The 13,366-nt window shown below is 31.0% G+C and overlaps 1 protein-coding gene across 1 annotated transcript; it reads right to left on the bottom strand.

The window, feature by feature from the left end:
- Nucleotides 1-1,083: 1,083 nt before the first annotated feature.
- Nucleotides 1,084-4,317, bottom strand: LOC110698888 (pseudo histidine-containing phosphotransfer protein 6-like). The gene is made up of 5 exons (XM_021876395.1): nucleotides 3,895-4,317; nucleotides 3,585-3,715; nucleotides 2,523-2,666; nucleotides 2,243-2,315; nucleotides 1,084-1,399 (listed from the first exon to the last, which is right to left on the bottom strand). Exons 1-5 carry the CDS (start codon nucleotides 3,961-3,963, stop codon nucleotides 1,334-1,336), a joined length of 483 nt encoding a protein of 160 aa, XP_021732087.1. The 5' UTR covers nucleotides 3,964-4,317; the 3' UTR covers nucleotides 1,084-1,333.
- Between the last annotated feature and the right edge of the window lie 9,049 nt (nucleotides 4,318-13,366).

The raw sequence follows: 13,366 nt of genomic DNA, 5'->3' as shown, positions 1-13,366 counted from the left end.
TAACCCTAAGGGCTATGCATAGCATTTTACTAATATTAATAATATTTCCACATTATACATGTGTTATTGAATTATATTGAAGATTTAGAATACTCTATTTAGGGTTTATTCATAGCTAATCTATGATATTCATTATCAATATGTAATTAGTCTGAAATTTCTCAAGATCAATAAAGTTTTTCCTCTCGTCTTTCTGTGGATGCAGCCAACACATTGTTGGTGAACTACGTAAATCTATGTGCTTCTTGTTTATCTGCATTTAGTACTTGTTTCTTTCCCACAGTACAATCGTTATTACAAGACTAAAATGCATGACATCTTCAACCTTTTGTTTAAAGAATCACCGCCCTTGTGTTATTGTGTAAAATTGTTATTCACGAAGTGAGGGTAGAAAAAAATGTGGTACCACTGTGTCTTCAAGGATATCCCTTTAAGTTAGGGTAAGAATCAAGTCCTTAAAGGTCGAGTTTATTACATTCATTACTACGGAGTACTAATGTAAAATCATGTACTTTAATTCAACATCAATTTCTATGAAAATTTTGCACAAATCATTGAACAAATTCATGATTAAATTGCTAATTTCACCATCTCTTAATGTTATTTGGCAAAAGCTAACAAGTGCCTCCGCAGCGTTAGATAAGAGAACTAAATATGGAAATATTTTAGTCAAATTAACATTAATTACACCGATCGATGCGTGATTTTGTCATGCATTCTAAACTTAATACTATTTTAATTAATATGTTATCCCATATCTAACGCCCCGGGGCGCTTGTTAGCGAACAAAGTCCATATTTAAACGGTGATTTTCTCGAAAAAAATCAAAACATAATGAACTTTGAGAGACAGAGGGAGTACACACTTAATTTTAAATAGAGAAATTTGACAAAAGGTTACTCAATAAATCATCTCAAATTTCTATAAATTTTAATTGATTTGTGAAAAATTGTCAAAAAAGCACATTTACCTACTGATTGTACCAGTCATTAAATTGCTTTGCCAAAAGAAGTCAAATACACAATTCAAATGAGATTCAGATGATCACAAAAATCAGAAGAACAATCAAAACTATAGCCGCCCAAAATTAATTAACTGCACATTCATTAATTGCCTCTAAAAAGACAAACATTGAAACTTACAAACTACTGCTGATTTGATTTGATCTGATCCCATTACATAATTAGCAATTAAAGATTTTCATATAAGCTAATTAAGCATACAATATTACTAATAATGGTATGGCACCAAACCCTACCTAATTCTGAAAACATAGGGATCAAAATTAGTAAGGAAAATTATAAGTGAGATTTTAATGCAAATTTTGTTTTAGCTAGTTGTTGTTGTTGTGTTGTATTGGGTACCTCACCCCAGCTGCTAGTACTCTTTGCTGTTCTATCTGCATCATTTTAAAAATAATAAACTCAATTAATATCCAAATAAGTACAATTAAATGCTTCTTTAATTTGAATACATATACGAAGTACAGCTTTGACTATTCAATCGAGTATTCTATATTATTTCAATATAATTTCACAAGTTTACATAAGTTAAACTTACAACTGATCTAGTCAGAATATTTTTAGTTCGGTAGATTTTAATTTTAATAACATGTTTTATTTGACTGAATTTTACTTATATGAACTAGCTGAATTTTATTTTGATCCAATCTGTTACGAAAATAGAATGTATGTAGCCTTTGTAGTGACCAAAAATTAAACTCCTCATAAATTTTAACCTACCACTAAACAATTAGGTAAACTTAATCTGTTCACATTGCATGCATAAGATTATGGATAAGAATTGAAGTTCCTAATTCCTAAATTAGTAAAATTCTAGAAAAGGTTATACTACACGTCTAAATTTATTTATTTATTTTTTCTTTTTGAAAGATACTACACGTCTACTACTAACACTCTAATGGTCTTAATTTAATCTCTTTTTATTTTTTGCAAGTGTAATCATCTACTTATTATAGAAATAAAGATTGAGAAGGGGGATGAACTTTATACTTCAATTTCAAATAAGATGTAATTCGTGATAAATAAACTAAGCATGAATCAAACTTAACTAGAATAGTACATACACAAATTACTTACAAAAATCGATTTTATTCGAAGCAAAAAATCCCCCAATAATGAGGTTAAAACACCCAAACTCCTCATAATTTTTATCAACAATAGAATTATAGAAACAAGAGAAATAATAATGAAATAGAATTGAAGTACGGAGTACAACATACTTGAAAGAGTTCATGCAATTTATTCTTGAGATAGCTGTACTCGTGCTCCAATAGCTCCAATGCTCTTATACATCTAGATTAACACAAAACCAATACATTAATTAGAGTATGCATCAATCATTAATTAAATAATGAAATTAATAAACAATTATAGTATAATGACATTTCATAACTTTAATTTAATCTTTTTATTACTAATAAAACATGCTATTATTAAAAGGTGAAAATGAATTAAAGGGAGATGTAAAAAGTCACGAAAATAAGGAAGAGAGAGAATTACCCAGCACGGTTATTTTGTTCAGAAGCAGCACGAAAGGCAACGCATACATTTCTAACTCTTTTAGCACCTATGCTTGAACTGCTTCCCATAAACTGATTCAAATGCATTCCTATTTTTTTGTAATCTGAAAATTCTCTATCCATTCTTTTTTTATTTTTCATATTTCATGCAAAAAAGAATAATTAAAAATCATTAGCTAATAATGAACAATAGAAGGTCCAATGTGTAAAAAAAAAAAAAAAAAAAAAAAAAAAAAAAAAAAAAAAAAAAAACTAAATTTGGAAGAGGATTAAAGACTTGAAATTAGCAAATAATGAATTAATTATGCATTTGTCTAAAAAAAATGAAATACTTAAGCGTACTTATGTATAGAAATACAATGTTCCACTTAGACGGAACGTATGTGTAAAATAATTTAATACTCGTATAGGAGATTATTACGTAAAGGGAATTCCTGATGCTTTATGAGCTTTTACAAGAAAATGATTAAAAAAAAAAAGGAAGAAACTAAATGTTCAATGTAATTTGAACTATCTAGTTAATGCAAACACACAATACTAATTAAGTATATTGTTGTCTATTAAAATGTTTAACTTGTGTGCACAAATTCATCAACCTAATCACGAAAGGGGGTTTATAGCCTTTATTCATTCATCTCTTTTAGAAATGCTTATTAATAATAGAATTGAAGAGATTACATATATACCTCAAATATCACAATTAAAAATTATCAAAAAAATAAATAAAATTACCTTAAATTACTAATTCTAATAAACGTTCGCTCTCATAGTAAAATATACTGATTCTTATACTGTACAATAACCCTATAAAAATACAGTAAAAATACTGTAAAATATGATACTATTTGAAACTATTAAAACTAGCTAGTGAAATCATTAGATTTTCACAGTATAGTAGTAGACTTAAACTTAGCTTCTATATATGCAATCGGTGTATATATGTGCATTTAATAATCAAACCATAAATGTACTACTAATTACACATTTCTTCAAACAAAATTATTTATAAATAATAAGAGAAATAAAAAAGAGAGAAAATTACAGAAAAGTTCTGAGATTTCGGAGTAGTTTCTCAGATTCATGGAAGTAAATATTGACCACTTCAGAAACAAAGTTAGGAGAGCTTTCATCTTGAAGTTGTTGCAATTGTAAGAATTGTTCATCCAACACCCCCTAAACATATAAACAAACGTAAAATTAATTAAACATTATAATTATAACGGCAATATATGTACGTACATACCAATTTTGTACGTGGTACATAAACATATATGAGCAAAATTCACGACGGCCTTAAAAGGAAAGTGTGTAGATTAAAAAGAAACGGAAAAAGTATGTATGGTAGGACGTACTTGGTGGAAGAGGAGAGAAAGTAAGCGATTCATATCGGCGCGCAGCTGTTCAGCGGCCAAGCCAAGCATCCACAACGGAAGACCCGTTTTGAAAGATGAATTATTACAAACTAATTAAACTTGGATATGATAATATAGAAAGTTGTGTGAATTTTTGGGGGATGGATTTAATTAATTTCAGGAGCCTTTTTAAGGTTGTGTGTGTGTGTAATTGTGTATGTAAGTGTAACTGTGTAAGTGGGTGTGGTTTTGAGGGAAGTGTGATATGGAATGGAAGCGGGAAGAGCGAGGAGAGTGAAGGTGTTATTTATAGGGTGGACCATGTTTTTGTGAATGAGGGATGGTCCTTAGTTATTTAACATAAATCAACTTTTTATTATTCCCTTTAAATTTCCATTATTGTTTGTTTGAGTGGATTACTTAGTAAACCATCCTCCCCCCCCCCCCCCCCAACACACACATACAAAAAAAAATTAAAACAAAATTCAATAAAAATCTTAAGCTCTATTTTCTTCATCTGATTTTACTGGTTAAAATTGATGGTTTTCATTAATTTTAAATAGTTTGATCTATTTATTGCATGGTGTTTAAAATTATGCATTAACAAGTGTAATAACGAAAACTTTTTAACTATATGAGGACATAATGAACATTATCTACCCTAGCCTTCATATAAATGAACTTAGACTATTATTTTCATCATGCCATATGGTTCAATTCTAAGCCCAACGATGATCAATAAAACATCTTAACTTAGTGCTTGTTTGGCTTGGAATGGAATTAAAATTCTGGCCTGGTGATTTATACTTCATAGGAAGTAACTTCTTGATCATGTATTTCTTAGGAATTTGATAAACTTATTTGGTTGACACTAACTGATTTTGTATCTCATGTGAATTGTTTTTTTTTTTGGGTCTAAATGAGCTACGAAGGTAATACAAATCACAAAAATGGGGGTGGAGGGATTAGAAACTGCGATCAATGTACATATGCCTTGAATACAAATTTTATGTGAATTGTGAATATTAAAGCTAAGAGAAGATTAAGTGATTAACTTGCTATGATGTGCAGGAATTGAACTCAAAATTTTTGGGAAGTAGCAATTCTTTCATTTCGAAATTCAAATTAACACGCAGAATATGAATTGCCGATAAATTAAGGCAAACGATTAGTAAATGGCCGTCGTTGAATCAAACGAGATAACTAACCAAAAAGCAAGAAATCTAAGCATTACCTATGCATTTTCATTGCATATGTCATGTTTTGAAGACAATATATATGCGTTGGGCAAAGTCTATGAATAAAAGAGTGAAGAGTAAATCTTTAAGTACTCCGCATATGTAGTGCGGTGTTACAAATTATCATATTATATACAACATCCCTAGGTAATTCTTGTATGTTTTAAGTGAAAATTTTTAACCTTTTAAATGCCTTAATGATCCTTGTAAAAAATGTTATTGAGTAAATTATATCATCAAAATAAACAAGCGTAAAAATATTATTGTATTATACACCGAGTATACACAGCACAAAACTCTACAATACGTAGAGTACTCCGTACCAAACAATCAAACATGGTTGATGGTCCAAATACTCCAAAATGAGATAAACAAGAAATACTTAAATTAAAAAAGGGTGTATACTATAGGAAATGGCTATAACCATAGGGGAGAAGAAGGTGTAGCATAAATGTGAAAGGTAGAAAAAGGAAAGAAAGGTAAAAAAATGAGAAGTAAGAAGCGTGAGGCAAAAAGAGCAAAGATCGAGGTAAATGTGGGGTATCAACCAAACACCATAAAACTACTTTATATAAGTTGTAAGTGCTGTATAAACCACCCAGATTGTTGAAATTGTTGATTGCCTTCCAAATGTTAGATATATTGGCAGTAAAACGCCGCACTTAATATATAAATTAGACAGCACGCGAGTTTTCCAAGTGCGAGTGAATGGTAATGACAAGTAGCCACCCATTTCTGCACCAACCCCTGCACCTGCGCGCCCTATCTCCCTCTCATCTCACCGCCATCTTTCTCTTTATTACTACCGTCTTTTCATAATATTTTCTAAATATTTGACACAATTACCATTTTTGATCGTACTAAAATACTTGATACGTTACTAAAAATAGAATAGGACCACTAATAAAAATATATTTTTATATACTCTCTCCTCACTACCCAAAACCCAAATAAATCCTACATTTTCTCTCTCCTCACTACCCCCACCTCCCCCACTTTTTATTTTTTTACAACATAAATATACAAAAGAGAATCCTTTATATAATAAACAAATGTTTTAAATGGACCCATTTGTAGTTTTCTTAAACTACATGTCCACTCTAACGTCTCAAGTATTATGAGACTAAGGGAGTACTTTTCATTTCCTTCCTTTTCTTGCTCGTACTATTTCCTCTGTGTTTTAGTAAGTGTCACACATCAACTTTTACATTTTTATACACGTATTTCTACTTTGATTAATATTTATGCTTTATATGTAGAATTAAATATAGTGAAAGTGTACTTGTTAGAATTTTTTGAATGTATACTCTGTATTTTTCATATATTGATTTTGTATAATTATATTTATTGTTAATTGAATATATTATTGATCAAAGTTTTGTGTTAGCAAACGTACAAATCAGACTAGATGAGGCACTTACAAAACATAGAGGAAGTACTCCTTATAAGTAGAATGACCCGATTTTTGCACTATATATTGTACAATTTACTTTTTCTATTTCATTTGTAGTTGATGCTTTGGTTTAAACACGTACATTAGTGCATGATTTTAAACGAACAATATTTTCACTAATTAAAACAAGTATGAAATAATTATAGAAAAATTGGTATTTTAAAAAACATATATTAAAATGAATTTAACAAGATCCTACATGATTATATTTTTTCTCACATATAAATTACAAAAGGAACTTAACCTTTGTAAATAGTGTTAAACTTATTGCAATTAACTAAGATAACTTGAAAATAACTTGCTGCAATTAATTTGGAATAATTTAAAATGAAAATTGTGGCAATTAAATTAGGATAAAATGTTAATTAAAGTTCTGCATCAACAATTATAAGAGTCATATATATATATATATATATATATATATATATATATATATATATATATATATATATTTCTACGAAGTAAGAGTCAAATTGTTGAGTGTACAATTTTAACAAAATACAGTAGATAACAAGTAATATAATCTCATTTTTTGTACGAGTAAATCAATTCCTAGCATTAGCTTTATTGATCCCCCGAAATAGTAGGCTTCACTCGTTGATAGTCAGACTGTCATGGTTTATAAATTGTCTACTTTTACTCGACATTTCTGTACTTATCGTTCAGGATTTTTGGACTTGACGTGTGTCTTTTTCTTCTTGTCTTTTTCTAACCAAAAAGGGTGGCAATTAACTCACTAATCCTAATTAATTAGAGTTCTTGTTGTGTAATTGTATGACCAACCAAAAAGGTATTTTTAAAATTTGTAAGAGCAATAGTGCATATACTTACAAATTACGGTAATAAGTAGGATTTTCACACCTAATATCTCAAATACATGTCTATGTCAACAGATAATTAAATTTTTAATAAAATATTTATTGAAAGCTCGAATGTGTCAAATGAATTCATGCCTTATACAGTTATACGTACTACATTAAATTGTTGTTATTAATTAAACTTAGCTTGCAATTATATCTAGATCTAGTGCTAACACAACCAAAATCTATACGATGAAAACAAAAACCAACATGATCGATGAACACAATCCTTCTTTATCAATATTTCATACTATGCAATTATCCTATGAAGTATGTACATCGATGAACACTATAAGAAAACGCTCATTTACCGATGGGAATTACCGATGACTAGAAAAATCTATCGGTAAATATTTAATTTATAGATGGTTTTGGTAAACCATTGGTGTCGTGAGAAATACCGATGGTCAAGCTATCGGTATATTTTTTCTAGTGGCTATTTTTCATCGGTAAAATATTAAAAAGCCACTAAAAGTCATCGGTATTTAAAAAAAAAAAAAAAAAAAACAGATCTTGGTTTAAAGTTAACCCTAGTTCATGCCTTACTCTTTTTCACTCTTCCACTCATGCCTCTCTTCCCATTCTCTCTCTCCTCCATCTTTCTCCACTCATGCCTTTTCTTTCCTTTCGCGCCATCTCTCTTACTCCCTCTCTGGTATTCTCCTTTCTCTCCATCCGTTTTTTCTCTCACCCCTCGATCTTTTTATCTCTCCCTTTGATAGTTGCGGTGTTGCACTACTAGAAAACAGGCAAATTCTGACGGACACGAAATTCCATCGGAAAAAGCGAAATTTCCGACGGATTTATGTTCCGTCAAATATTTCCGACGAATTAAGCAATTCCGTCGGAAATTTTCGACGGAAATATAATCCGTGGGAAAATATGTGCTTTCTGACGGAATTTTCGTCGGAATATAATTTAAAAAAAAAATTAAAACCCTTTTACCAAACCCTAAAACGCAGCCCCTTCCCCCTTCTATTATTTCCGCCACTCTTTCTCTCTCTGCTGCTCTTCTCTTTCTCTGATCTCCTTCGTCCTCAGCTGCTCTTCTCCTTCTTCTTTTCTCTTCTCCTTTTCTCTTCACTTTCCTCTTCTCCTTCCATTTCTCTCTTCTTTTTCCTTACTTTTGTCCGCCTCTTTCTTCTCTCTACTTCTTTCACCACGTCCACCAACACCCAAAAACAACAACCAACATCAACAACCAACAACAACAACGACGACCACAACACCACCGTCATCACCAACAACCAACAGCAATGGCGACCACAACACCACCACCACCGAGAAAAACAACAAAGGCGACCCCAACAACACCACACCGTAGCGAGAATCTTCAACCGCACAAGTATTGTAGATTTTGTTTTAATTTAGGTTAGATTGTAGATCTTGTTTTATTTTTTAATAAATTTCTGATTTTGGTTAATTTTTAGAGTAATTGTAATATTAGTTTATAAATTTTTGTGGATAATTGTATAATTATTTAGTTCCTTACAATTTTTGTGGTTAATTTTATTTTTATCTTTACTGAAATTCGAAATATTAGATCTACTTGTTTCGATTTTTTTGGGTTAATTTTCGTTATTTTGGTGGTTAATAGTAAATCTATGTGTTTTGGTTAATTTTAGATCTACCTGTTTTGGAGAATATTGATCTACTTGTTTTGGTGGTTGATTTTATTTTCGATTTTAATATTTTTTGGTGGTGGACGGTGGTTGTAGTTTGGGGTTTGGGCTGGTGGTGGTCATGGTGTGGGGTTGGGGCTGGTGGAGTGGTAGGGGCTGTTGGAGGTTAAGGGTTGTGTGAGGTGAGGCCATGGGGGGGTGTGGTGGTGTGGGGTGGGACTCTTTTTTATATATATTTTTTTTTTATTTTCGGGGTAGGACTTTTCGACGGAATGATTTACGTCGGAATTTTCGACGGACTTTTCTGGGCCGGAAAATCTCTTCCGATGCCTGAATTCCGTCGAAAAAGGTCGATTTTCCTACAAATACGTTTACGACGAAAATTTCCGACGGAATTTTTCTCTGTTAGAAATTGCCTGTTTTCTAGTAGTGTTGTGGTGTTGTTTATTGTGGTGTTGTAGTGTGTTTGTTTTTTTGGGTTAAATTCGACCATAAAAACTCCAGATCTGGAGTTTTTATGGTCGAATTTAACCCAAAAAACCTTAAGTATGTGAAAAATTGAAGGTATGTTCGCTTTTGGTTGATTTCGTGGGTTTTATTTATAGTTGATTTTGTATTATATTGTTGATTTTGCTTTTTTAGTTGATTTCGTGGTTGGTTGTTGATTTTTCGTGGTTATCTTTGTTTTATAGTTAATTTCGGCAGTGTTATGTTGATTTTAGTTTATTTTATGGGTTGATTCCATGTTTTTCTTGTGTTTTGGGGTTGAATTTCATTTTTTGGTTGATTTTCGATTTTTATCTTTTTGTTTTTCATTTTTTTGGTTGATTTTGAGGGTCATTTCGTTTTTTTTTTTTCATTTCGGGTTAATTTTTCATTGATTTTGTGCTGTTTCGGGTGGTGATTATTGGTGTTAAGTGGTTCACGGCGGTGGTGGTACGTGGATTAGGGTTGCGGTGGTGGTAGGTGAATTAGGGTTCCGATGGTGGTCGTAGGTGGATTAGGGTTGCAGTGGTGGCGTGGTGGGTGGTTGTGGGTAGTTGGCAGTAGGGTAGGGGGTAGTGGGTGGGTAGGGGTTTTAATTTATTTTTTTATTTTTTTAAAAAAATTACCGATGGCTTTAGCCATCGATAATCGGAAAATACCTATGGCTTTTGACCATTGGAAAAAAAAGCCGATGGATATTGCCATCAGTATTTAAAAAGGCGATAGTTTGTAGCCATCGGTAAAACCATCGGTATTAAGTTTACCGGATGGCTTTTCCATCGGTATTTTCAATTTTGCTGACGTATTATTATCCGATTGCCAAAATACCGATGGCAGCCATCGGTAAACGAGATATTGATAATTTTTTATACTTTTACCGATGGATTTTGTACATCGGTATTTGGCTCATTTTCTAGTAGTGATTTTCTACGTACAAAGTTTTGGATTAATTTTTTAACACCATGAAATATGGAATTGAGACCACATAAGAAAAACATGTTTTATGATTTATCTGAAATGTGCGTGGGCTCACATACATAACATTATATGCTTCCCTAAATATATTGTTAAGATTTGAAATACTTTTCCACTAAAATTACAGCATAGTTTAAACTTTAAAGAATTGGCTTTTTATAACTTTGATGGTGTTGTGGACTTGTGGGGGACTTGAGTGAAATTAGTGATGTTGGAGCTAAATTCCAGGGGTCAATCATTATATATGCATGTTTTGGGGTGATTGACATTACCTCAAATTAGGAAATATGGGAGAATATATTTATGCGGGTCACAGACTCACAGCAAATGGGCATTGGACTTTTCGACAAATAAGAAGAATAAAATATTTAGGACTGCCATTTTTGGATATCATGCATACTATAAATTCTTAAGTTGGTTATTATTATTTTTTTCAACTTTTTTCTTACATTTTTATTTGACAATTTAGATAATGAAGATAAATATTGAATTTTCTTATAATTTGTCTTAAATCTATAGAGAACAAATATACACAGAAATATAGAATCACATATAATAGTAACGAGGATATACCAATAGCAAGTTAGCAACAACAAAAACAGTAATTATGATGTAATGCTTGTATATATAAGTACGTTGAACACTTCAAAAATCAATTTTTTTGTATACTATAGAATACCTTCTTTATATTAAAGTTAGGATTGTTGTTACTTCTATTACTCGGTAGCTACTAACGTGGTTGAAAACTCGGAATGGTACAAAGTTTAATTTTATCAAGTAAGGGTCATATCGAACTCATGCTCATCAACAGTTTGAAATTTGCACTAGTCGGATTTTAATTTAATTTTAGCAATAGTTGTGTTGACGTGTGGTAGAGTAAAATTTGATCAACTTATTGCAGAATAAATTTCAAAATAACATTAAACACCACCACCATATATAATTATATAGACTGAATGATGTTGGATATTCAGAAAACAATCATCAACTTGTTGATTAATAATCCTAATGTAAAACAACAATATGATACTCCATCCAGTAATGAAATAATGATGAAAAACAATAGTTATGTTATCTTCAGCAAGCAAAAAGGGAGCATCAGCATGTAATTAATTAAGCAATCATATGTTAAAATAATTAAGTTTATGAAAGAGAGATGGATTGTTAATTATTATTATATGATAATAATATGATTAATATATAGTGCAATTTCATATGATATGGTCCGTTGTCGGAGCAAATTGTTGAAGAGCATGCACAAAACCCTAGTGTAAAAAATGATGGGTGTAGGTTTATTTTGTACACAAGTTAAAAAGGAAGCATGTTCATTTGTTTACTTACTCCTAGATTGTGCCTTATTTGAAAAGCATGCTTTGTATTGACGTTAAAAAAAGTCTTCATTTTTACTCCACAATTGTGTGCTTACTATTTCTAATTATTTAATTAATTTCGTTGAACTTGATTTGGAATGATTTAGTCATTTAGTGTAATGTTTTTCTCAATACATGGTTGGTTTTTTTTTTTTTTTTTTTTTTTTTTTTTTTTATTATTTTTATAATACAGAGTAAGATAATACCTAGCCTACTAATTTAAGTATTTTTTAATATCACTATAGATTAATTACTGTGAGGTAATCTGTGTCAATACTTAATATCACACAGAAAACCAATCTCATCACTCAAAATTGTGTTTTCTCCCGGTTTTTTCCCATTACTATCCATTACCACTTGGGAGGTGGTACTAGGCGAAAATGAAAACTTATGAAGAAAAAATAGACAATATATAGAGGTCGTCATCTTGAGTGATTTTCTTTCCAAATGTACGTGCAAATTAATTCTCATTACTGTTGTTTATAACCAATTACTAAACAGACAGTGAGGTCGATCTTTGGCCTAATGACAAAGATTGAAAACATGTGTAATGCTATTATAGGCCAAGTTCAAATCTCCCTTCTTCATTAGTAGATTGTAATTTGCTCTGCCCTAAGCTTTTAACTTGTTTTAAAAAATTAGGGGAAAAAAAAAGAGAGATAGAGAGAAGAATTGATCAAGCATGCATTAGATGAAGTCAGCTAATTATCGGGAAAAGAAATGGAGAATGTTTAGTGTAAAGCAAAGCACTTTTAAGGCGTTAATATCCATGAATAAACAAGCTTAATTTTAGTTAATTACAGCATAGACTTCATAATCATTCTTTTTCAACCCCTTCTTTGCTTATGTACTGTAGGCATTATTTCCACTAACTTTTGATGACTTATAATTTGGACCTTGATTTTCTAAATCTTGCAGTAAAACCCATATAGGCTTCTAAATATATTTTAATGCAGTATTATTTTAATAATGCACGATTATTAGTATTGTTTATGGGTTTTTTTAATAATTTTTGTTTTATAGATTTATTGTTTGTGAGAAATTAATTGATCAATTTGATTAGTCTAATTGCTAATTAGTGATCGTGAGGACTCATTGCTCGAGAGAGTATGATTACCTCTTCCACTTAGTAGGGTGGTAAATAATAGGAGTATTACTAGCCCATCTTTATAATCCTTAAAACATGGAATAAATTTGGAAGTTTTATTTGGTAAATAGTTTGTAACTTTTACTTTATTCAAGTCTCAATCTTAGTGAACTTAACCAAAAACTAAAGTTTATAGTTGAAGCTCAAGAATATGTTTTATAGTTTATCACGCCTCCTTACATGAGAGCTCATTGGGCTTGAAGTGTGGATACAGCATGGGTCCACCTCATATTCTGCGCTTAATATTCCACATTAAAAGGAGGGGTGGACGAGATTCAATCTTGCAACCTTTGTGCCATGCTGACTCTTAATACCATGTTA

The sequence above is a fragment of the Chenopodium quinoa genome, unplaced genomic scaffold (genome assembly GCF_001683475.1).
Source record: "Chenopodium quinoa cultivar QQ74 unplaced genomic scaffold, ASM168347v1, whole genome shotgun sequence".
In the NCBI taxonomy this organism is placed as follows: Eukaryota; Viridiplantae; Streptophyta; class Magnoliopsida; order Caryophyllales; family Amaranthaceae; genus Chenopodium; species Chenopodium quinoa.
Note: the sequence above shows the minus strand (reverse complement) of the source record. Positions and strands in the feature narration are given on the sequence as shown.

Excerpts from the sequence above, each read along its gene's own strand:
- LOC110698888 (XM_021876395.1), bottom strand. The coding sequence starts at position 3,963 with ATGCTTGGCTTGGCCGCTGAACAGCTGCGCGCCGATATGAATCGCTTA. Across the intron at positions 3,716-3,894 it reads TTTCTCTCCTCTTCCACCAA|GGGGTGTTGGATGAACAATT; the intron begins GTACGTCCTACC and ends TTATATGTTTAG. Across the intron at positions 1,400-2,242 it reads AATTGCATGAACTCTTTCAA|ATAGAACAGCAAAGAGTACT; the intron begins GTATGTTGTACT and ends AAAATGATGCAG.